The sequence below is a fragment of the Bos indicus x Bos taurus genome, chromosome 1, assembly GCF_003369695.1.
Source record: "Bos indicus x Bos taurus breed Angus x Brahman F1 hybrid chromosome 1, Bos_hybrid_MaternalHap_v2.0, whole genome shotgun sequence".
NCBI classification, from domain to species: Eukaryota; Metazoa; Chordata; class Mammalia; order Artiodactyla; family Bovidae; genus Bos; species Bos indicus x Bos taurus.
Window position 1 is genome coordinate 126,034,501 of NC_040076.1, and position 23,558 is coordinate 126,058,058.

Sequence of the window (23,558 nt, forward strand, 5' to 3'; positions counted from 1 at the left end):
GACTGTTGATCATCTAGGCTTTTCCTAAAATATAATCATTGTATACTCTGTTTCCAGATTAATAGTAATTTTTTTGAGTTAAAAGTAGTAATAATAACAGTTGTTGTGGTTATTGGCAATCTTATTGAGGCTGCATGTCTTACAAAAAGAAAACAAAAACTTTTTAGAATCCAGCAGAGAAGATTTAAGTTTGTTAGAGAGTTGAAACTCTGCCCTTGTGTGAAAATATTTGAAGTATACTCCCAAGGAAGTAGTAAAATTCTTTGACTTTCTGTATCTGACATTAACTTCATTTAGGGCTGACTAGTGAAATTGGAAATAGCTGTGATCTTTGCTCGGGAAAGCTGCAACATGATTTGCTTTTCAAGATAAGCCAGAGAGCTTTCAACCTCCACACCCATATCCAGTTTCATGCTATCACTGATAACTCTGTTTTTATTTCCTACTCAGATTAAATTTCTAAAATCCTTTTATTTAAAGGGACTGAATTCATGGCCAGGTTACACGAACATCTGAAGTACTTTGTAAATATGAAAATTTCTACAGACAAATCGTGGCAAGGAGTTACCATCTACTTCTCAGGCCATGAGGTTATTATCTTTTCTTATTTAAATAGTTTTTTAGCTGAATCTTGAGAAATGTAGCATATTACTACATTTTTTTTTAACATTATATCTAGACTCCTGGAGAAGGAGAGCATAAAATCATGGAGTTTATCAGATCCGAGAAGGCAAAGCCAGATCATGATCCAAACACCAGGCACTGTCTTTATGGCTTAGATGCTGACTTGGTAGGTAAAATGCTTATTGTTATTGTAGTCTTAATGCCTCATGCGAAGAGTTGACTCATTAGAAAAGACTCTGATGCTGGGAGGGATTGGGGGCAGGAGGAACAGGGGACGACAGAGGATGAGATGACTGGATGGCATCACCGACTCGATGGACGTGAGTTTGAGTGAACTCCAGGAGTTGGTGATGGACAGGGAGGCCTGCTGCTGCTGCTGCTGCTGGCGTGCTGAATTCATGGGTTCGCAAAGAGTCAGACACGACTGAGCGTGAGAGTTCATCAGGACTGAACTGAACTGATGCCATTATGATAAATACCTATTTAGGAAACTTAGTCTTAATATTAGCAGATTTCTAGTTGTGGAAAGAAATATTGCTGCTGCTAAGTTGCTTCAGTCGTGTCCGACTCTGTGCGAGCCCATAGACGGCAGCTCACCAGGCTGGGATTCTCCAGGCAAGAACACTGGAGTGGGTTGCCATTTCCTTCTCCAACGCATGAAAGTGAAAAGTTAAAGGGAAGTCGCTCAGTCGTGTCCGACTCTTAGCGACCCCATGGACTGCAGCCTACCAGGCTCCTCCGTCCATGGGATTTTCCAGGCAAGAGGACTGGAGTGGGGTGTCATTGCCTTCTCCGAAAGAAATATTAGAGACATGATAATAATTGCTACTTCTGCTGTTACCAAAGTTAAAAACATTTGGAAAAGGTGTTCTTTTGCCATTGTTTATGATCAACAGGTGCATATAGTTAGTGTTCACACCTGACTGACCCTAGTGCTGTGAATTCTCTGCTGAGTTCTGGGTAGAGGACCCTTTTTATCCTCATGCTTAATACGGGATTTTTAATACCACCTGATCTGATAACTCCGTAACCAAAGTTTGCTAGACTTTGTTGTTGTTGTTGTTGTTGTTGCTGCACAGAGTCTCCATTGCTGCACGCGGGCTTTCTCTAGTTGCAGTGAGTGGGGGCTATTTTTCATTGCATTGTGCAGGGTTCTCTTTGCAGTGGCTTCTCATTTTAGAGCATGGGCTTAGTAGTTGTGGCTCAAGGGCTTAGTTGCTCCACAGCAGTGTGAGAACTTCCTGGACTAGGATTGAGCTCATGTCCCCTGCATTGGCAGGTGGATTCTTAACCATTGGACCACCAAGGGAAGTCCCTGCTAGACGTTTTTTAACTTTTTATTACAGAAATTTGCAAGTATAAACAAAAATAGAAGAGCGAGCGTAATGAACATCTTTGTGTCCTTCCTCCTTCGATTACTTTCAGCTCCTTTTCCTAATCATCTGTATCCTTCCTCCTCCTCTGGATTCTTGAAGTATATGACATTATATTATTTAATCTATAAATCATGATTGAGAATATTAAAAATAATAAAATAGCTCCAGTGTCATTATCCCATATAAAACAATATTAATAAATCACTTTAATATATATGAAAACCATTCAGTATTTTCATTTCCCTGATTGATTCATAAATGTTTTATTTTGTGTGAATCGGGATTAAATTAAACTCTGCATTGCAGTTTGTTGATATGTCTCACTAAACTATTTGACTTACTTTGGGGATTAGAATACTATGTGAGAATATTAACTGAAAAGATCCTTTCCCAGTTTTTTTCCCAAGTTTTCACATACTAAAGGTATCCTGAACTCCAGAAGAATCCTGTATTCTTCTGATGTGGAAATGCTATTGCCTCTAATTCCTTCCCATTCCCGCATGGCAAGCAGAAAGAAAGAAAAACCAAGAGAGATTATTATTATAGGGATGCAGTGGTGTGGTTGTAAAGGTTATGTGAGTCTAAGGTGAACATTGTTTTCTTAGGAAAGTACACACAATTTACCGCATTCATCACCTATAAATGGATCATATTTTGAAGTTTATATATTTAACTTGCTAATTATTTTCCTTAAATAAGCATGTTCTTCTTTATATAGAAATGTTGGTTGCTTTTGTGAACCTGATGCTATAAAAAATGAGAGAATAAAAACATTTCATAATCATTTTTCAACAGATTATGCTTGGATTAACAAGTCATGAGGCACATTTCTCTCTTTTAAGAGAAGAAGTTCGATTTGGTGGCAAAAAGACTCAAAGGTAAATCATACTGCCTATATATTGGAAGGTAGACTAGAAATTAAATTAGAAATAGTAATCCCTTAACAGGCATATGATGATCTGTAAATATTTTCTCCCATTCTGTGGGCTGCCTTTTCACTCTGTTGATAGTGTCATTTGATGTACAAAGTTTTTAAATTTGATGAGTTCCAGTCTGTATTTTTCTTTTTTTGCCTATACATTTTAGTGTTGTTCAGTCATTCAGTCATGTTCAACTCTTTGCGACTCCATGGACTGCAGCATGCCAGCCTTCCCTGTCCTTCACTGTCTCCCAGAGTTGGCTCAAATTCATGGCCATTGAGTCGTGTACACTTTTTAGTGTAGTATCCAAGAAATCATTGCTGAATCCAGTGTCATAAAGCTTTTTCCCATTTTAGTCTAAGGGTTTTATAAGTTTTAACTCTTACATTTAAGTCTTTGATCCATCTCAAGTTAATTTCAGTCTTTCAGCATTGATTATGCTATTAGCTGTGTGGATTTTTCATAAATTCCCTTAATCATTCTAAGGAAATTCCTTTCTATTTCTACTTTGCTGAGTATTTTTATCATGAAAGGGTGTTGAATTTTGACATAGGCTTTTTCTGTTGAATGAGTATGTGGGTTTTTTCCTTTGTTTATTAATATGGTATATTACATTGATTTATCTTGAACCACTTTTGCATTCCTGTGGAAAATGCCATATGTTCATGGTGGATAAGTGCTTTTAATATGCTCTTAAAAACTTATATTCTTACTTGTAATTAATCTTGGAATATAAGCCAACAGCCAGGAATATAGACCCCTGGACCAAGCCAGGGAAAGGTAAGAGGAGAAAGTAATAGTGCTGCACCACTGAAGCTTTAACCTATACTGCAGTAGATATAAAAGTATGTATACTCACTAGTCTATATGCCTTTTGCTGGTGGCCAGCCTTAAGTGGGCCAGAACAGATCCCATTGGTTTCTTACATTTGTTATTTATTATTTAGACTTTCTGAATTCTGTGAGTCCTTCCACAGAAAGCATGCTGTAAACCAATTATTTTGAACTTTATATCTATTATAATTGTTACTATGTTTTTATCTTAACATTACCCTGCAGCTTACATATAAATTACATGCCTTAATGTCAAGAATTAATTATACTGCAGTGATAAATTTTATTTCAAGCCGCACTATTAAACTTGAACCTTAAAAATATAATTAATTCTGTGTTGATCATCTTGACTAATTACAGGGTATGCGCACCAGAAGAAACCACATTTCACCTCCTACACTTGTCTTTAATGAGAGAGTATATTGACTATGAGTTTTCAGCATTAAAAGTAAGTATTAATATAAATAGATCAGAGGTGAATATGCAGAAATTTCCAAAGGATTTGACTCTTTTCTTCATATTGCTATAGGACAAGATCACATTTAAATATGATATTGAAAGGATAATAGATGATTGGATTTTGATGGGATTTCTTGTTGGCAATGATTTTATCCCTCATCTACCTCATTTACATATTAATCATGATGCACTGCCTCTTCTTTATGGAACATATATTACCATCCTGCCAGAACTTGGGGGTAAGAAAAGTTTAATATTCATTTGAGGCTACTTTAATTTAAAACTCAACTAACCCTGGAAATGTCACTCAGTTTATTAGATTATTGCTTGCAGAGCTAAAGTAGAAAAAGAATTTGGAGTTTCTTGTAGTAGAAGGCACCAAGTTCTAAAGTTGCAATTTTCAATGGTTCACAAACAGAGAAATGACACAAGTTAAGCAATCTCATTTATTCATAGATACCTAACTAATCTCTACCTTTAATGGCTTACAAAAGCCTGCAGAGGTTGTTGGTTTCACTTAGCTCTTTTCATATTTAACTGTAGAAATTCAGTTTCTGAATGGATAAGCATCAGAGTATTTACTATCAGGGAGAGACTTTTAAGTTACAGTGGGAAACTGACAGGTAGTGACGATGCTGAATAAAGCAGACAGCCGAATTCCCTGGCGGTCCAGTGGTTAGGACTCCACACTTAAACTGTCAAAGGCACAGGTTCAGTCTCTGGCTAGGCAACTAGAATCTTGCAAACCATACAGTGAATCAATCAGTCAGTCAATCGAATAGCAGGATATTGGTCTTTTTCTTCTTAAGTTAGTATATCAAATAAATGACCTCAATTCTAGAACTTACTTAATTTAATTAACTGTCACCCCAGTGTTTGGAAATTTAGGAGGATTATTATTATGTAAACCTGGAACTTTTTCTGTTTTGCTTCAATTCTTACATATTGTGTATTATAGTAACATCAAGTTTGTAGGAACTAGGGTCACTTAGATGGTCCAACACTGAGTGTTTTTTCTTGATTAGTAGAATGTCAAAACTCAACGTTTTGTAAAAAAGAATTTTATAAAATTGTTTTTTAAAAATGTCAGCATGTAGTGCAAATTCAGATTTTGTTCCTTTTAGGTTATATTAATGAAAGTGGGCATCTCAACTTACCTCGATTTGAAAAATACCTTGTGAAACTATCGGATGTAAGTAACTATAAGTTTTTGTTTTTCTGTCCCAGGGTAGCTACAAATGGTCAGTAACCAATTATATAATACCAGAAGAACACATTTTTATAGTTCTACTCCAATTATTTTGTATAAATAATTCCGTCTAAATTATTTTTATTTCTACTTGCTTTTTAGTTTTAGTTTTCAGAGTAGTAGATGATGTCCCTATGTGCATCAAAAGTAATATCCTCTGATTTCCTATGCCCTAGAAGCAGTCATTGTTAAAAGTTTGTTTTATTTTCTTCTAGACATACTTAAGTTATTTTAAAATAAATTTAAATGTTTCTGTATAGTTTGATCGAGAACACTTCAGTGAAGTTTTTGTGGACCTAAAGTGGTTTGAAAGCAAAGTTGGTAACAAGTACCTCAATGAAGCAGCAGGTGTTGCCGCGGAAGAAGCCAAGAGCTACAAGGAAAAGAAAAAATCAAAGGTGTCCGTTTTTTTAGGTGTCCTTTCATTTTTTTACCTGTAAAGGTAAAACTGATATTCCTTGTTTCTCATTTTCTTTCTTATGATTTTGGGGTTCCTCATTTTGGTTTCATTTCCTCTTTTCCTTTATGTACATTTTAAAAATTGTTTGATTTCTTTTTCTCTATTAGATACTGTCATTTAAATCTGATCTTTGAAAAGCAGTTTATTTTTGCCATTGAAAAGCATTGCTTTTTCTTTGCTCTTCCATTCTATTAATAAGTGTAGAGACATTTCTAAGAACCCAGAAAATTAGTTATCTCTTTAAAAATGTGAATATTTATAGCATTTAATGTTATAAGATCATTTATTTTTCTCTAGAAATAATTTATATATAAAATCATATATACAATACAGTGTCACAGTATATGGTAAATGTTAGGTGCTCAATAAATGAATAATAGAGCCAATTAGAATATGCTAGTACCCTGTAAAAGAGAAGGCAATGGCACCCCACTCCAGTACTCTTGCCTGGAAAATCCCATGGACGGAGAAGCCTGGTGGGCTACAGTCCATGGGGTCGATAAGAGTCGGACACGACTGAGCGACTTCACTTTCACGCATTGGAGAAGGAAATGGCAACCCACTCCAGTGTTCTTGCCTGGAGAATCCCAGGGACAGGGGAGCCTGGTGGGCTGCCGACTATGGGGTCGCACAGAGTCAGACACGACTGAAGCGACTTAGCAGCAGCAGCAGTAGCAGTACCCTGTAAAACACCTTTTGTAAGTCATAAAGAATGTCTTATGTGTGTTAGCTTGGAAAATAAACCTCTTCTGGAATTTCCCTCAGTCAATCTATAGTTATTGGATTCTGGTGATATTGATGAGCTTCCTGCACTCTCTTTGCTGAACTGCTTCTGTTTAGGTTCAAGCCTAATATCTCTTGCTCCAGAAAGGGCAGCTATCCTGATTTTGTTTAGTGTAGTCTTTCTAACTGCTTAACTTTTCCTCTGTGGAACTTAGCAGCAGTCTGTATTCTACTCTGTTTTTTATCTTAATAAAACAGGCTCTGCAACTTTTGGGGGACGTGTAATCACAAAATTAAATATTAGTAATCCCTGGCTCCACCCACCTCAGCTCATTCCTTAAACTTCACAAGTCATCTGGGGGTATGTAGTTAACTTTAGAGACACAGGTAAAAAAAGGAAGCTGGAGAAACAGCCCAGGCAAGAAAAGTGGCAGAGGCCCTAGTTTGGAAGAACTAGTGAAAGTCACTGGCAGTTGGTAGGCAATCAGAAAATAGAGAAGAGAAAGGATGAAATCAACAAGAATGGAAAAATAGATGGCAGGATATGAAGGATGTGATGAAATGGAAGAACTTTAGAAAAGCAGATGAGTTGCATGGAAGAAAATAGAAGTGGAGGGTAGAGGTATAAGAATGATGGGAACCAGAGATATAAAAAATAGGTAATAGTTGTAATTATTGGACTCCATTATAAACAGATTGTTTCTTGTTAACAGTAGCCCGGAATTTGACATATAAAAATGTTGAAGTTGAAAGGATTTGATATTGATTGTGTACTTTTCTCTAAGTAAATGAAATGTTTTTGAAAATTTTTTTTTCTTAGAAAACATATGTAATTAAATATATTTCTTTTTTGTATTGGTGAGCATTGTTAATACTTATCATTGAGGGGCCTAAATGTTAAGTTGTAATAATAAAGATTTATAGCTTCAGGAAACAAGTGATATAAAACCAAAAACATTTACACAGCATTTGAGGATTATTTTTAAAATAAAATTTTACAGTATGTCACTTAAAGATAATTCAGCTATCTTTAATATTTTATAAATCTTTCTGTTAAATGTCTCATCTTGAAGTATATCTTGCTTTTATATTGATTTATAATTTTTAATAGGGCCAGGAAAATTCCATATGTTGGGCTGCTTTAGACAAAAATGGAGAAGAAGTGGTAACTTCTAAGGGTGAGTACAAACTGTATTTTAATATATGTTATTTTTTTTGACAGAATAGTTATTATATTCCATTATTAGGACTAATTCAGTAATATTGAATTCACAGATTTCTGTGATAGTTTATAAACATCTACTTTGACATATTTATCAAAGCATTAAATGGAAAAATGGAATATTCATAATTGTCAGTCACTGTCTGTCTATCTTTTTTCCAGACAATGTAGAAGAAGAGATGGAAGATGATGACCTATTTGAAACCGAGTTTAGGCAATATAAAAGAACATATTACATGACAAAGATGGGAGTTGACGTAGTTTCTGAGTATGTTATTGCCATTGCTTTTACTTTAAAGTAGGAAAAAGTAGACTTTGCAGTTCTACAGAAAACAGCATAATTTTGATGATTATGGTAATGGGAAGAAAGGATTTTTTGTTTCACAAATTATTGTAGACCTTTCAACTACTGTGGTTTTGGAGAAGATAATATTCATTGGCATGTATTATGCAGTATACCCTTGAACAACATGGGCTTGATCTGCATAGGTCCATTCACATGTGGATTGTTTTTACTGAAGACTTAATACAGTACTACATGTTTCCCATTTGGTTGAATCCATAGATGTGGAACTGCAGATACAGAGAGCTAACTAAAGTTATGAGTGGATTTTCTCCTGCAAGAGGGTTGGCATCTCTAACTTCTGCATTGTTCAAGTCTCAACTGTATGCCTATGATAAAAATGGCCAGATAGAAAATGGTTAGTGTTTTTCTTCATTTCTTCTGAAGCTCACATCACACTTATCTCAAAGGCTACCTGGCTCAGCCTCAGGTTAAGAACTAGTATAAAAGTTCCTTAACAACTTGACCTCTAGAATGGTGGCTCACATTTCTGAACTACAGCCCTCTAAAGTTCAGCCACTCAGTTGTGTCCAACTCTTTGCAACCCCATGGACTGCAGGACACCAGGCTTCCCTGTCCATCACCAACTCCCGGAGCTTGCTCAAACTCATGTCCATTGAATCAGTGATGCCATCCAACCATCTCAAACTCTTGTCGTCCCCTTCTTCTTGTGCCTTCAGTCTTTACCAGCATCAGGGTCTTTTCCAGTGAGTCAGCTCTTTGCATCAGATGGCCACAGTATTGGAGCTTCAGCTTCTGCATCGGTCCTTCCAATGAATATTCAGGACTGATTTCCTTTAGGATTGACTGGTTTGATCTCCTTGCAGTCCAAGGGACTCTCAAGAGTCTTCTCCAACACCACAGTTAGAAAGCATCAGTTCTTTGGCGCTCAGCCATCTTCATGGTCCAAATCTCACATCCATACATGACTACTGGAAAGCCATAGCTTTGACTGTATGAACTTTTATTGGCAAAGTGATGTCTCTGTTTTCTAGGTTTGTCTAGGTTTGCATAGCTTTTCTTCCAAGGAGCAAGCATCTTTTAATTTCATATCTACAGTCACTGTCTGCAGTGATCTTGAAGCCCGAGAAGATAAAATCTGTCACTGCTTCCATTTTTTCCCCTTATTTGCCTTGAAGTAATGGGACCGGATGCCATGATCTTAGTTTTTTGAATGTTGAGTTTTAAGCCAGCGCTTTACTCTCCTCTTTCATCTCCTCAGAAGGCTCTTTAGTTCCTCTTCGCTCTCTGCCATAGGGTGGTGTCATCTGCATATTTGAGGCTGCTGATATTTCTCCTGGCCATCTTGATTCCAGCTTGTGATTCATCCAGCCTGGCATTTCACATGATGTACTCTGCATGTAAGATAAATAAGCAGGATGACAATATACAGCCTTATCATACTCCTTTCCCAATTTTGAACCAGTCCGTTGTTCCATGTCCAGTTCTAATTGTTGATTCTTGACCTGCATACAGGTTTCTCAGGAAACAGGTAAGGTGGTCTGGTACTCCCATCTCTTTAAGAATTTTCCACAGCTTGTTGTGATCCACACAGTCAAAGACTTTCACATAGTCAATGAAGCAGAAGTAGATGTTTTCCTGGAATTCCTTTGTTTTCTCCATGATCCAACAAATGTTGACAATTTGACCTCTGGTTCCCCTGCATCTTTGAAACCCAACTTGTACATCTAGATGTTCTTGGTTCATGTATACTAAAGCCTCGCTTCAAGAATTTTGAGCATAACCTTGCTAGCATGTGAAATGAGCACAATTATCTGGTCATTAGAGCATTCTTTGGCATTGCTCTTCCTTGGGATTGGAATGAAAACTGACATTTTCCAATCCTGTGGCCACTGCTGAGTTTTCCTAATTTGTTGACATGCTGAGTGCAGTACTTTCACAGCATCGTCTTTGAGGATTTGAAATAGCTCAGCTGGAATTCCATCACCTCCACTAGCATTGTTTGTAGTAATGCTTCTTAAGGCCCACTTGACTTCACACTGCAGGATGGCTGCCTCTAGTTGAGTGACTACACAAACATGGTTATCAGGGTTATTAAGACCTTTTCTGTGTAGTTCCTCTGTGTATTCTTGCCATCTCTTAATCTCTTCTACTTCTATTAGGACCTTACCATTTCTGTTCTGTATCTTCCCCGTCTTTGCATAAAATGTTCCCTTGGTATCTCCAGTTTTCTTGAATATATGTCATCCTTCCCATTCTGTTGTTTTCCTCTATTTCTATGCATTGTTCATTTACTTATCTCTACTTGCTGTTCTCTGGAACTCTGCATTCAGTTGGGTATGTCTTCCATTCTCTCTCGCCTTTGGCTTTTCTTCTTTCCTCAGTTATTTGTAAAGCCTCTTCAACCAACCACTTTGCCTTTTTACATTTCTTTTTCTTTGGGATGCTTTCATTCACTGCCTCCTGTACAGTGTTATAAACCTCTGTCCATAGTTCTTCAGGCACTCTATCAGATGTAATCCCTTGAATCTATTTGTCACCTCCACCATATACTCATAAGGGATTTGATTTAGGTCGTACCTGAATGGCCCAGTAGTTTTCCCTACTTTCTTCAGTTTAAGCCTGAGTTTTGCAGTCAGGAGCTCATGATCTGAGCCACAGTCAGCTCCAGGTTTTGTTTTTGCTTACTGTGTATAAAGCTGCTCTATCTTTGGCTGCAAAGAACATTATCAATCTGATCTCGATATTGACCATCTGGTCTAGTGCCAGGTACTGTGCTAAACATTTAAAAAATAACTCATTTATAATTTAAAAATATAAACATATATAAATATATGTACATAATGTGAAAATGTTAAGTTGTTGTAATTCTCACAACAGTTTTTTAAGATAAGTAGAATTATTATTATTTTAAAATAGAGGAAGTTAAGGAATAGAGAGATTTAAGTGATTTGCTCCATGTGACATACATAGGTAATGAGTGGCAAAGCCAGAATATAAGTAACAGGCAGTCTGGCTCCGAAGCCCATCCTTAACCATCAGATGAGGCTGTTTTTCTGTCAGTGAGATAAAAGTTTCATAAAATTCTTTGTACCCTTATTGTATGTACTATACTTAGATATTTTCTGTACTATTATTTTTACTTTTTAAAAAAATGAAATACTGAGAATCTTTCCTAGAGACTGCCCAAGGAAAGACCCAAGATTTCCATGTTGCTCCATTTACTCAGACTGTTTTCTAGTCTAGACATAGCCTTTGTGTAAGGCCTGTATTCACACTTATCTCTGGTAGCTAGAGATAAAGAAATTGTAGTACAACTCATCAGGTCATGTGAAGTTTTGGCAGATATCATTAGCAAGTAGGACTTTTGAGACTTAGAAATAAAATATTTATAATAGTTATGCACTTAATTCTTTATTCCTTAGTTCTTATATTTGCTTGATTATGTTATAGAGAAGTATAGTAGCTGCAATTAAATGCTTGATTTGCTAGGGGACTACTCTTCTGTTTTATTTCCTTTTCTTTTTATATATTAAAATATGAGGTTATGAAAATGAGATACGGTTTGTTTGCCTAGCAAATAAGCAAATCTTTTTAAGTTGTTATATTCAGTGTTGGTCCGGGAGTGGTGGTAGATTTCTTCCTTTAATTACTGATGGAAATATAAGTAGGCAAAATAATTTTGGAGGGCTTTGCTGGTGGCTCAGTGGTAAAGAATCCACCTGCCAATGCATGGGACACGAGTCTAATCCCTGATCTGGGGAGTTCCCACATGCTGCAGAGCAACTAAGTCCTTGCACCACAGCTCTTGGGCCTGTCCTCTAGAGCCCAGTTGCCACAACTACTGAGCCATTCTCTGTAAGAAGAGAAGCCACTGCGATAAGAAGCCCACACACTGCATCTAGAGAAAAGCCTGCACAGCAGTGTAGATCCAGCACAGCCAAAAATAAATAGAAATTATTTTTTTAAAATATTTTTGAAAGTATGTATCTAAAAGCCTTTGACCCAATAATTCTAATTATTAATCTATCATAAAAATATAGACTAGACACAGATGATCTTTATACACAAGGAAGTTACTACAAAATTTTTTTAAATAGTAAAAAGTTAGAAACAATGTGTGTGTCCAGTGAGAAGGTTCATCATAATTGTCTCCACTTCCTCCTCATTACAGTCACTATCTCTGCCATCTCTAGTGCTTCTGGAATAATAGAACTGTTAAACTGGTAGTTATGAAAAGTTCATAAAAATTTAGAAAGATACTTTCAGTATATTATTAAATACAAATTTTAAAAGAGGATACAAATTCATATACACAGTATACTCTCATTAATATTTAAAAAGGAAAAACTTGGGGATAAAAAGACTGAAAAAAAAAAAACCAAAATGTCATAGTGATTGCTATAAGGTAATAAAAATGCTTTTCATCATTATCTAAATTTTCAATAATGAAACATTTCTTTTATAATAAGAGTCATTCATTTTAAAAAATATAACTTTCAGAAATATGTAATCTACAATTTCACTTAGAAGTATCCACCTGAGGGCTTCCCTGTTGGCTCAGATGGTAAATCTCTACCTGAATTTTGGTAACAAACACTAACAAGTTTTATAGCCACTTTGGGGTTTACCTAGGGTCCTCTTTTTTTAATTAATTTTATTTTTGTTTGCTCTGAGTCTTTGTTGCTGCTCACGAGCTTTCTCTAGTTGCAGCAAGCGGGGGCTACTCTTTGTCGCAGTACACAGGCTTCTCTTGTGGAGCACAGGCTTTCCGGCTTGCAGGCTTCTGCAATTGTGGCTTACAGGCTTAGTTGCTCTCCAGCCTGTGGGATCTTCCAAGTTCAGTTCAGTTCAGTCGCTCAGTTGTGTCCGACTCTTTGTGACCCCATGAACTGCAGTACACCAGGCTTCCCTGTCCATCACCAACTCCTGGAGCCTACCCAAACTCATGTCCATTGAGTCGGTGATGCCATCCAGCCATTTCATCCTCTGTCGTCCCCTTCTCCTCCTGCCCTCAATCTTTCCCAGCATCAGGGTCTTTTCCAATGAGTTAGCTCTTCGCATCAGGTGGCCAAAGTATTGGAGTTTCAGCTTCAACATCAGTCCTTCCAATGAACACCCAGGACTGATTTCCTTTAGGATGGACTGGTTGGATCTTCTTGCAGTCCAAGGGACTCTCAAGAGTCTTCTCCAACACCACAGTTCAAAAGCATCAATTCTTCAGTGCTCAGCTTTCTTTATAGTCCAACTCTCACAACCATACATGACCACTGGAAAAACCATAGCCTTGATCTTCCCAGACCAGGTATCAATCTCTTGTGCCCTTAGTTGGCAGGCAGACTCCCAGCCACTGTACCACCAAGGAAGTCCCCAGGGTGCTCTTTTTTTGCTGTGTGTGTGTGTGATTATTTTACCTTAAATATTAGTTTTTTTGAGAAAATGACATTAAAGGGAATATTGTTCAGTGGATATAACACTTTTCAAAATATGTTCTAGCTGCTATAACCAGATTTTAAGATCTTCCTGATTTCCTTCTGTGATTCACTCAGGCATCCTCCTAAATAAGATTTCCATCTTTGTCTTCTATCACACTCTGAATATGTAAGAAAGTGGTAGTGCCATTGTTTAGAAAGCTTCATTAAACCCTCAAACTTGATACCAAAGATATAGTACATTGACTGAATAAGTATGTACAGCAGGTTTAAGTATTCTGATAGTTGGTTTAGGAAAACTATAAGGCAAATTTTTAATGTGGCATGATAGAATTTTTTTTAATAATACTTTAGAGTTTTTTCTGATTGCAGTTTTTGGCTTATTCATTGATTAAATCATGTGAGACAGAATGTGATATTAGGAGATACCATGTTTTAAACACAATGGCCTGTCTTCAGAAAATAATGTTATAATGAAAATATTCTTTTCTATTTTCAGTGACTTTCTGGCTGATCAAGCTGCATGTTATGTTCAGGCAATACAGTGGATTTTGCACTATTACTATCATGGAGTTCAGTCCTGGAGCTGGTGAGGGAATAAAAACAAAAATAAAGTTTTATATTTTATAATGGCTCATTCTACTATAAGCTCATTTGATAATCTCTTCTTTTTACTTTTATTTGTGATATTAATAGTATTTTTTAAAAAATACATACAGCCAAGTTTAAGTGAAAAGAATCTTTTTTAGTATTGTAATATTTTAAAAAGATCCTTTTATAACAAAGATACTCCTAGCTGTAGTAGATGGCCCATAATAAAAAGCTCTCTGTTAATCTAAGGATTTAAAATTTTCTATCATAATGAATGAAGTGTCACAAAGTCTTGACAATTACTGGGTCTGAGTGATGGTTAAGTGGGATTGTTTATTCTTCTCTACATCTTTATGTGTTTGAAAATTTTTTCTGTTAGGAGTAATGAAGAATGGATTATATGAATGTTAAACTGGGAAGGGTAATGAAGAAAGGAGAAAAGAATTTACTTCTCCTGGAATAGTAATAATTCTCTATTTATCTCATGTTTTTTATTCCAGCAAGTTCCATCTACATTTCCAAACCATCCACTGAAATAGAAAACAAGTAAAAAATAGATACAGGGAAAAATAGACACTTTTAAGTGATGAGATTGCTTGTTTTGTTTGTTTTCAGAGCACCTTGTAGGCTCTGTGTTAAAGCACCAGCAGCAAAACATACCAGTGCACAATAATGTGGCATTAATTATTAATAGAATCTCACTTACTAATAGCCTTTTAAAAAATATCTGCAATAACTAACAAGATTCTCAGGGCATCTCTAAAGAACACTGTAGTGACAAAATAATCCCTGATTTGCCATTTTTTAAGAAGGTGAGTGTAAGTTATACCTATTCTATTACCAGGCATTGAGGCCAAGCACTTGTAAAGCATGTGCTCATATAGGCCTCAGAGCTGTTTAAAGTAAATATTGTTTTCTGCTTTTGACAGATGAGGCTCAGAGAGGTTAAATAGCCTTTCCAGTATCACACACCAATATTCAAGTACACGCCTATCTGATTTCCGAAGTCTATACATTTTCCATTGTTCCACATGCCATTCTGCCTCCTAAACTTTCCCATTCTTTTGAAGTATGCCATAATTGTGGAATATAAAAATATTTTGTTGGCTTTTATTTTGGTATTTTTAGTCAGACATTAAGAACATTGAAATTTTTATAATTTTTTAAAAATTTTGAAATTTCTAAAAATATTTCTTCATGTTAAATATGGGAAGATTTTAAAAACAAATAGTGTGCATGATTGACAAATGGTTTAATCCTTATCACAAACACAATATATATATATACATACTAATTCAAAGTTGATGATTCTTAGAGCTGACTAGTAACAACCATATGAGCTCAGACTTCCCTGTGTCTTCATGAGAGAAGCTCAGGCCCACATGAAGTAACTGAATGTCTTCTGACTGCCTCATTAGTTCATTCTGAGGATCTATTGTTTGGAAGATTCACACTCAATACTTCTGAAACTGGAGTCATTGTATTATTTATATAAATAATAAATTATATTTTAAATGTGTTATTAATATATATACCCTTCAATTACATACATCTAAGTTTTTGAAATATAAACCACTTTAAAAATTAAGGAAATAAAATACTTGTTGTCACCAAATAATCTACATTTTCCAACATTGCTGATCTCTTCTATTCATGTGGCATAATTGTGAGTGATTTTTTCTTTAGAATTATTGCTATGTGTGGACACGACTGAACATAACGCACAGAGGCACAGCTGTTAGAATAGAATATTGAGAAGTATATACTAACTATTGATCTGTTTCATAAAGTTTGTCAATTGTTTAAAGCTCAGTTTTGTCTTACAGGTTTTATCCGTACCATTATGCACCTTTCCTGTCTGATATCCGCAACATCAGTACACTCAAAATCCATTTTGAACTGGGAAAACCTTTTAAGCCATTTGAACAGCTTCTTGCTGTACTTCCAGCAGCTAGCAAAAATTTACTTCCTGCATGCTACCAGGTGGGTTTTAGAATTAAATATATTTGTGTTCTTTTTAATATTTAGGAGTTCCTCCTCCAAACCTAGAAATATCATACCAAATTTCTTTAATAGCTAAATATATTTATTTTCAGTTTCAAATATAGTATTCTTTAAACAAGTCCCTTGAAAAGTAATTCCTTGATTTAAAATTAACTTGTTTTAAAAATGCAAACACATTTCATAAACCATTCAAAGCATAGCTTCTTTGTTTTCAGTATCTTTAAGCGCATCTCCAGTTTGTCTCTGCACTGATGAAAGTAAATAGAGCTTGGCAAAATCTAAAGCCATCTGCTCTGTCCAGATATTACAGATTTTGTTTCTGTTCTCTTTTACCCTCTACCTAATAGAATATGGATGATTCTAATAAGTTGTTTATCTCAACAAAATGCTACTTCCATTTATATTTGGATTTTAAGAATTTCATTTATCAAATTATGGAATAAAAAACTTCTCTCTGATTAACGTACTTCATATACCAGGAGAAAGCTGTTTCAGGGGTGATTGGGTCACCAAAATTACACTAAGCCTACTAAACTGATTTTGAGGGTAAACTTCAGTTTAGTTCTTCTAGAGCATCAGTCGATTCTTCTAATTCTGTGGTCTGTGCCAGGAATTGAAATAGACACACATAAATGTATAGATATCACATACCTTCACTGCTTGAACAGTATCCAGCTTCCTTCTAAATCTTTCTGAAACTTAACTTGATGGGCCTTCATGGGCCTTGATCCTGGCCCATGGCCTTCCTTCCTTTAGTTTCTTTGATGCTTTTTTTCCTACCTTCAATACATTAAGAATTGATACTCAACCACTCTGGATTAATATAGCCATGCAGGTTTTTGTAGCCACATAAGTTTTGATTCTTCTGTACCCATGACAACTGATTATTTTATTTTGAATATTACCCTGAGAAATATGCTTTTATTTCTTTAAAATTTTTTATGTCATGATCTTCTATATTCATTTCCTAGAGGATATCTTTAGGTTTATCTACTTCTGTTATAAAATCTCTAACTAAAAACATGTCTTATTGGGCTTTCTATCTTTGCTGTTGGTGGTAAAGAGATTCTTGTATTTTAGGATTTTTTTTTTCTTTTTAAATTATCTTAGATGACAGTTATATAACTTAATAAAATCAGTTGATTATGTTCAGTTCAGTCGCTCAGTCGTGTCTGACTCTTTGATTATGACATGAAAATAAATTGTCTAAGATTAAAAATGGAGTGTGTGAAATGAACTGAAATCTGAATGGAAAAACAGAATTTAGATGAGCCTTGTAGAGTGAAAAGACTATAGAAGACAGAAATAATAAAATTCAGAGTAAGGATAGTTTGGCTATATAATTAGCTTAGTGGAATGAGAAAGTGATGAGTGGCAGTGAAATTAGAAGTCTCATATTTGAAAATCAAAATATAATAAGTATACTGTAACATACCTAAGATGTGAAAATTTACTTTTGCTTTGCTTAGAAATTTTAAATTGTAATAGGTAAATATTATAAATATATTAACAAAAAGTTACATTGATATTAGTTCTTACATTTCTATTATACTGTTTTATGTTTTCACAGCATTTGATGACCAGTGACGATTCGCCAATTATAGAATATTATCCACCTGATTTTAAAACTGACCTAAATGGGAAACAACAGGAATGGGAAGCTGTGGTACTAATACCTTTTATTGATGAGGTCAGTGCATGAAATGGTTATATATACACTTGTATTTTAATTAGAGATTACTTCACATAAATGAATGAACAATGGATTTTAATCACCATTTGTGTTAATGAGTTTTAACTACTCTCATCTTTGTTCTGTGCATCAAAACTTCTGTGTATGCTAATTATAAGGAAGCTGGCATTGCTTTACTAATATTAGACCAAGTAGGCTTCAGAACAGAGAGTATTACCAAAGATCAAAGACTTAAATAACACTATAAACCTACTTAACCTCATTAATATTTGTAGTACAGTATAGTACTACAGTGTAGTACAGTAGTAGTAGTAGTACAGTAGTAGTACAGTGTAGTACAACTAAGGAATACACATTTTTAAGTGAAAGACTGTTCACCAAGATTATTTGGTAAGGCATAAAAATGTCTGAATAAATTTAAAAGGGTGAAATCATAATGTGAATGTTCTCTGACCACATAGAATTAAGTTAAAAATCAGCAACAGATCTCCGAAAATTTATAAAAATTTTGAAATTAAATAACACACTTCTAAATAATCCATATATTAAAGAAATTTAAAGGAATATTTGAAATGTTTTATCTGAATGATAATGAGAACACATATCATAATCTGTGTGATAAAATTAAAGCAAGACCTAAAAGAGAAACTTAAGGCTCTAGGTGCTTATACTAAACAAGAAAATATTTTGAAGTAAATTAAACTTCCTACCATAAGAAGCTAGAAAAACAAGAGCAATTTAAATCTAAACTAAGCAGAATGAAGAGAACAAAAAGACAGGAGCAGAAATCCATGGAAAAGGAACAAACAATAGAGAAAAATCAATGAAACCAAAAGTTGATCCTCTTGAAAGATTAATGAAATTGATAAATCCTAGGAAGACAGATCAAAAAAGGCTTAAAAAAACTAGAGCACCAGGGGAGAACACATAAATTTAGAGTGAAAGAAGAGGTGTCCTATAAATCCTATAGTTATTTTTAAAATTGATAAGGCATATTGTAAGCAATTTTATGCCAACAAATTTAACAGCCTAAATGAAATGAACACAGGTCCTTAAACATGATTCAGAAAAACTGACAGGAAAAAAAACATAAAAATCTAAGTAATCCTATATCTTTTAAAGACATTTTAGTTCATAATTTAAAATCGTCTCAGAGAAAAATTCTAGGCTCAGATGTCTTGATTTGTGAATTCTAGTAAGCATTCATGAAAGAAATAATACAAATTTTATACAAACTTTGAGAACATAGAAGAGGAATAATCACTTCCCAATATATTATATTAAGCCAGCATAATAGTCAATGATACTATAAGAAAAGAAAATTACTTGATAATATTCCTCCTAAAGTAGATGGAAAACTTTTAACACAGTCAAGCCAGATGGGATCAATAATATAGAAGGATAATACTCATAACCAAATGAGATTTATTTTAGAAATATAAAATTGGTTTTCAATGTGATTTACCATGTTTGAGTATTCAACATCCAATTTTAATAGAAATGCTTAACTACTAGAAATAAGAGGGAACTTCCTCAACCAAATATGTAAAGTTGCTCAGTCGTGTCCAACTCTTTGCGACCCCATGGACTGTAGCCTACCAGGCTCCTCCGTCCATGGGATTTTCCAGGCAAGAGTATTTCCTTTCCCAGGAAATCTTCGCGACCCAGGGATCAAACCCTGGTCTCCCTCATTGTAGGCAGACGCTTTTACTACTGTCTGACCCACCAGGGAAGTCAAAACCAAATAAAGTGCATGTTTAAAAAACCCATGGAGAGAGGAACCTGATGGACTACAGTCCATAGGGTCACAAAGAGTCTGACACAACTGAAGTGATTTAGCACACACGTATGCACTGTTAACAGTATACTTAATAGTAAAATTTTGAACGTTTTCTTCATAAAATCAAGTTTAAGACAAGGATGTTTAGTCTAATCAGTTCTCTCTAATACTGTACTAGGAATCCACTGTATTAAGTCAAGGGAAAGAAATAAAGGCATGTAGATTAGAAAGGAAGAAGAAAAATTGTTTTTATATGCACATAACATTGCCACAAAAACAGAAAATTCTAAGGAATCTTCAAAAAGATACTGTTAACAATAAGTAAATTTAGCAAGGTCACAAAATATAAAATCTATACAGAATTCAATTGTTTTTATATATACTAACAACAAAAAATTGGAAAATATAAATTTTTTAAATAAAAAGACTTTTACTTTCAGTAGCAAAAGAAATATAAAATACACATTTATAAATTTAACAGCATGCACAGTGAAAACTACAAATAGTGTTGCGATATGGAGACGTGAATAAATGGAAGAATATACCATGTTCAAGGAATAGAAGATTTGATATTGATAAGAAATAACCTCTTCGCATATTGATCTTTGGGCTCAACATAATCTCAGCAAAAATGCAGCAAATGTTTGTATAGATTATCAAAAATCCAGTTTTAAAGTTTGGATGAAATTACAAAGTATCTAGAGTAGCCAACGGAAAAGGCAATGGCACCCCACTCCAGTACTCTTGCCTGGAAAATCCCATGGATGGAGGAGCCTGGTAGGCTGCAGTCCATGGGGTCGCTGAGAGTCAGACACGACTGAGCGACTTCACTTTCACTTTTCACTTTCATGTACTGGAGAAGGAAATGGCAACCCACTCCAGTGTTCTTGCCTGGAGAATCCCAGGGACAGGGGAGCCTGGTGGGCTGCCAGACGTCTCTGGGGTCGCACAGAGTCGGACATGACTGAAGCGACATAGCAGCAGCAGAGTAGCCAAAACAATCTGTAAGAAGAACAAAACTGAAAGATTTTCATTATCTGATTTCATGATTTATCATTAGGCTAAAGTAATCAAGGCAGTATGTTTCCTACATCATAATAGACATAGATCAGTGAAACAGAATAGAGGCCAAACAACCTAGATCTCTACTTGTCCAGTTAAATTTTCAATTAAGACATCAGAGCTATTCAATAGGTAAAGAAAAGCTTTTTAACAATTGGTACTGAAACAGCTGGCTATAAATGTGGGCAAAAACCTGTATATTATTGTCCAGAGCAAGTTATTTGTGATAACTCCAAACTGGAAAAAAATTCAGATATCTTTCAATGAGTGAATGGATTAAAAAAAACCTGTAGTACATTCATATAATGGAATCCTACTCAGCAATAAAAAGAACTATTTATATAAACAAAGGATGGGAAAAAGTTCATTTGACTGAAAAAGTCAATCTTAGAAGGTTTTATATGGTTCCATTTATGTAATATATTTGAAGTGATGAAATTATCATAAAACAGGTCATTGGGGGATAGGGTATGACTATAAAGGGATAATGTGAAGGAGTTTCTTTGCAATGATGTGACAGTCCTGTATTCCAGTCTTAGGGGTGGTTACATGAAGTTTCCGTAGTGGCTCAGATGGTAAAGAATCCGCCTGCAATGCAGGAAACCTGGGTTCGATCCCTGAGTTGAAAAGATCCCCTGGAGGAGGGCATGGCAACCCACTCCATTATTCTTGCCTAAAGAATACCCTGTGGACAAGGACCCTAGCAGGCTACAGTCCATAGGGGTTGCAAAGAGTCGGACACCACTCAGCAACTGAGCTCACACACATGAATCTGCACGTATGATAAGAATTCCATACTGTTGTACATACACAGTTCAGTTCAGTTCAGTCGCTCAGTCGTGTCCGACTCTTTGCAACCCCATGAATCGCAGTATGCCAGGCCTGCCTGTCCATCACCATCTCCCAGAGTTCACTCAAACTCACATCCATTGAGTCGGTGATGCCATCCAGCCATCTCATCCTCTGTCGTCCCCTTTTCCTCCTGCCCCCAATTCCTCCCAGCATCAGAGTCTTTTCCAGTGAGTCAACTCTTCGCATGAGGTCGCCAAAGGACTGGAGTTTCAGCTTTAGCATCATTCCTTCCAAAGAAATCCCAGGGCTGATCTCCTTTAGAATGGACTGGTTGGACCTCCTTGCAGTCCAAGGGATTCTCAAGAGTCTTCTCCAACACCACAGTTCAAAAGCATCAATTCTTCGGCACTCAGCTTTCTTCACAGTCCAACTCTCACATCCATACATGACCACTGGAAAAACCATAGCCTTGACTAGATGGACCTTTGTTGGCAAAGTAATGTCTTTGCTTTTGAATATGCTATCTAGGTTGGTCATAACTTTCCTTCCAAGGAGTAAGTGTCTTTTAATTTCATGGCTGCAGTCACCATCTGCAGTGATTTTGGAGCCCAAAAAAATAAAGTCTGATACTGTTTCCACTGTTTGCCCATCTATTTCCCATGAAGTGATGGGACCAGATGCCATGATCTTCGTTTTCTGAATGTTGAGCTTTAAGCCAACTTTTTCACTCTCCTCTTTTACTTTCATCAAGAGGCTCTTTAGTTCCTCTTCACTTTCTGCCCTAAGGGTGGTGTCATCTACATATCTGAGGTTATTGATATTTCTCCCGGCAATCTTGATTTCCAGCTTGTGCTTCTTTCAGCCCAGCGTTTCTCATGATGTACTCTGCATATAAGTTAACTAAGCAGGGTGACAATATACAGCCTTGACATACTGCTTTTCCTATTTGGTATTTACATATAAAAACTAGTGAAATCTGGAGCTTCCCTGGTGGCTCAGACAGTAAAGAATCCACCTGCAATGCAGGTGTCCTGGGTTCGATCCCTGGGTTGGGAAGATCCCCTGGTGGAGGGCATAGCAACCCACTCCAGTATTCTTGACTGAAGAATCCCCATGGACAGAGGAACCTGGCAGGCTACAGTCCATAGGCTCCCTAAGAGTCAGACACAACTGAACGACTAAGCACACTGAAATCTGAGTAAGTCTGTAGTCATGGTGTACTAGTGTCAGTTTCCTAGTTTTGATAATGTACTGTGGTTATATGTAAGATGTTATCATTGGGTGAAAAGTACATGGGAACACACCATACTAATTTTACAAATTCTTACAATTCTTCATGTTTTTGCTATTGTACACAATGCTATGATAAAAGTACTTATGCATTTATGTATTCTTTTTGTTTGTTAATATATTCTTATGTATTGGTAGTTTTATTTTTATAAGGTAGAATCCCCAAAGCAGAAATGCTTGATTAATGGGAGTGTATGGTTTTTGTTTTAATTAATTCTTTTTCAAAAAGACTGGTCTAATTCACACCATCAGTACTTGAGAGTACCTACTTCTCTGCTTTTCTAGTCCTGAATGTTGTTGTTTAATTTTGTCCAGTCTACTGATGATAAAGAATGCCATTTTATTATTATTCAAGTTATTTTTACCTGCTCCCTAACTTGATATATTTTTATATGTGTTTGTCTTTTGCATTTTCCCTTTTATAAATTGTTTATATCCTTTCCCTCATTTTCTTTTTTGATTTTGAGCAACTGTTTGTATGCTAGGAATATTTTTTCCCAGTGTGGCATTTGCCTGTTGATTTGTTCATGACCTCTTTTATCACATACATTTTCTTTTATTAAAAATGTCTTTTTCCTTAAAGTGGCTAGGCTTTTTTCTGCCTTACTTGAGAATTTTTCACTACTTGATATACTACTTATAATTGATAATAATCACTACTTATAATTGATAAGTAATTATCAATACTTTCCTAGATTTTCTTATAATACTTTGTTGTCTTATTACTACTTATTTTATATATAG

General features: G+C 35.5%; 1 protein-coding gene across 4 annotated transcripts in view; it reads left to right on the plus strand.

The window, feature by feature from the left end:
* The window catches only part of XRN1 (5'-3' exoribonuclease 1), a 112,441-nt gene that overhangs the window by 15,264 nt on the left and 73,619 nt on the right, over positions 1–23,558 (plus strand). For all 4 annotated transcript variants that reach the window (XM_027544378.1, XM_027544387.1, XM_027544395.1 and 1 more), the window contains exons 4-15: positions 481–590; positions 680–790; positions 2,796–2,878; positions 4,114–4,201; positions 4,283–4,451; positions 5,337–5,404; positions 5,722–5,859; positions 7,756–7,822; positions 8,029–8,134; positions 14,102–14,191; positions 16,020–16,176; positions 17,768–17,887. In XM_027544378.1, the coding sequence (XP_027400179.1) occupies positions 481–590; positions 680–790; positions 2,796–2,878; positions 4,114–4,201; positions 4,283–4,451; positions 5,337–5,404; positions 5,722–5,859; positions 7,756–7,822; positions 8,029–8,134; positions 14,102–14,191; positions 16,020–16,176; positions 17,768–17,887 (1,307 nt within the window). The remainder of the gene's footprint in view (positions 1–480; positions 591–679; positions 791–2,795; positions 2,879–4,113; positions 4,202–4,282; positions 4,452–5,336; positions 5,405–5,721; positions 5,860–7,755; positions 7,823–8,028; positions 8,135–14,101; positions 14,192–16,019; positions 16,177–17,767; positions 17,888–23,558) is intronic.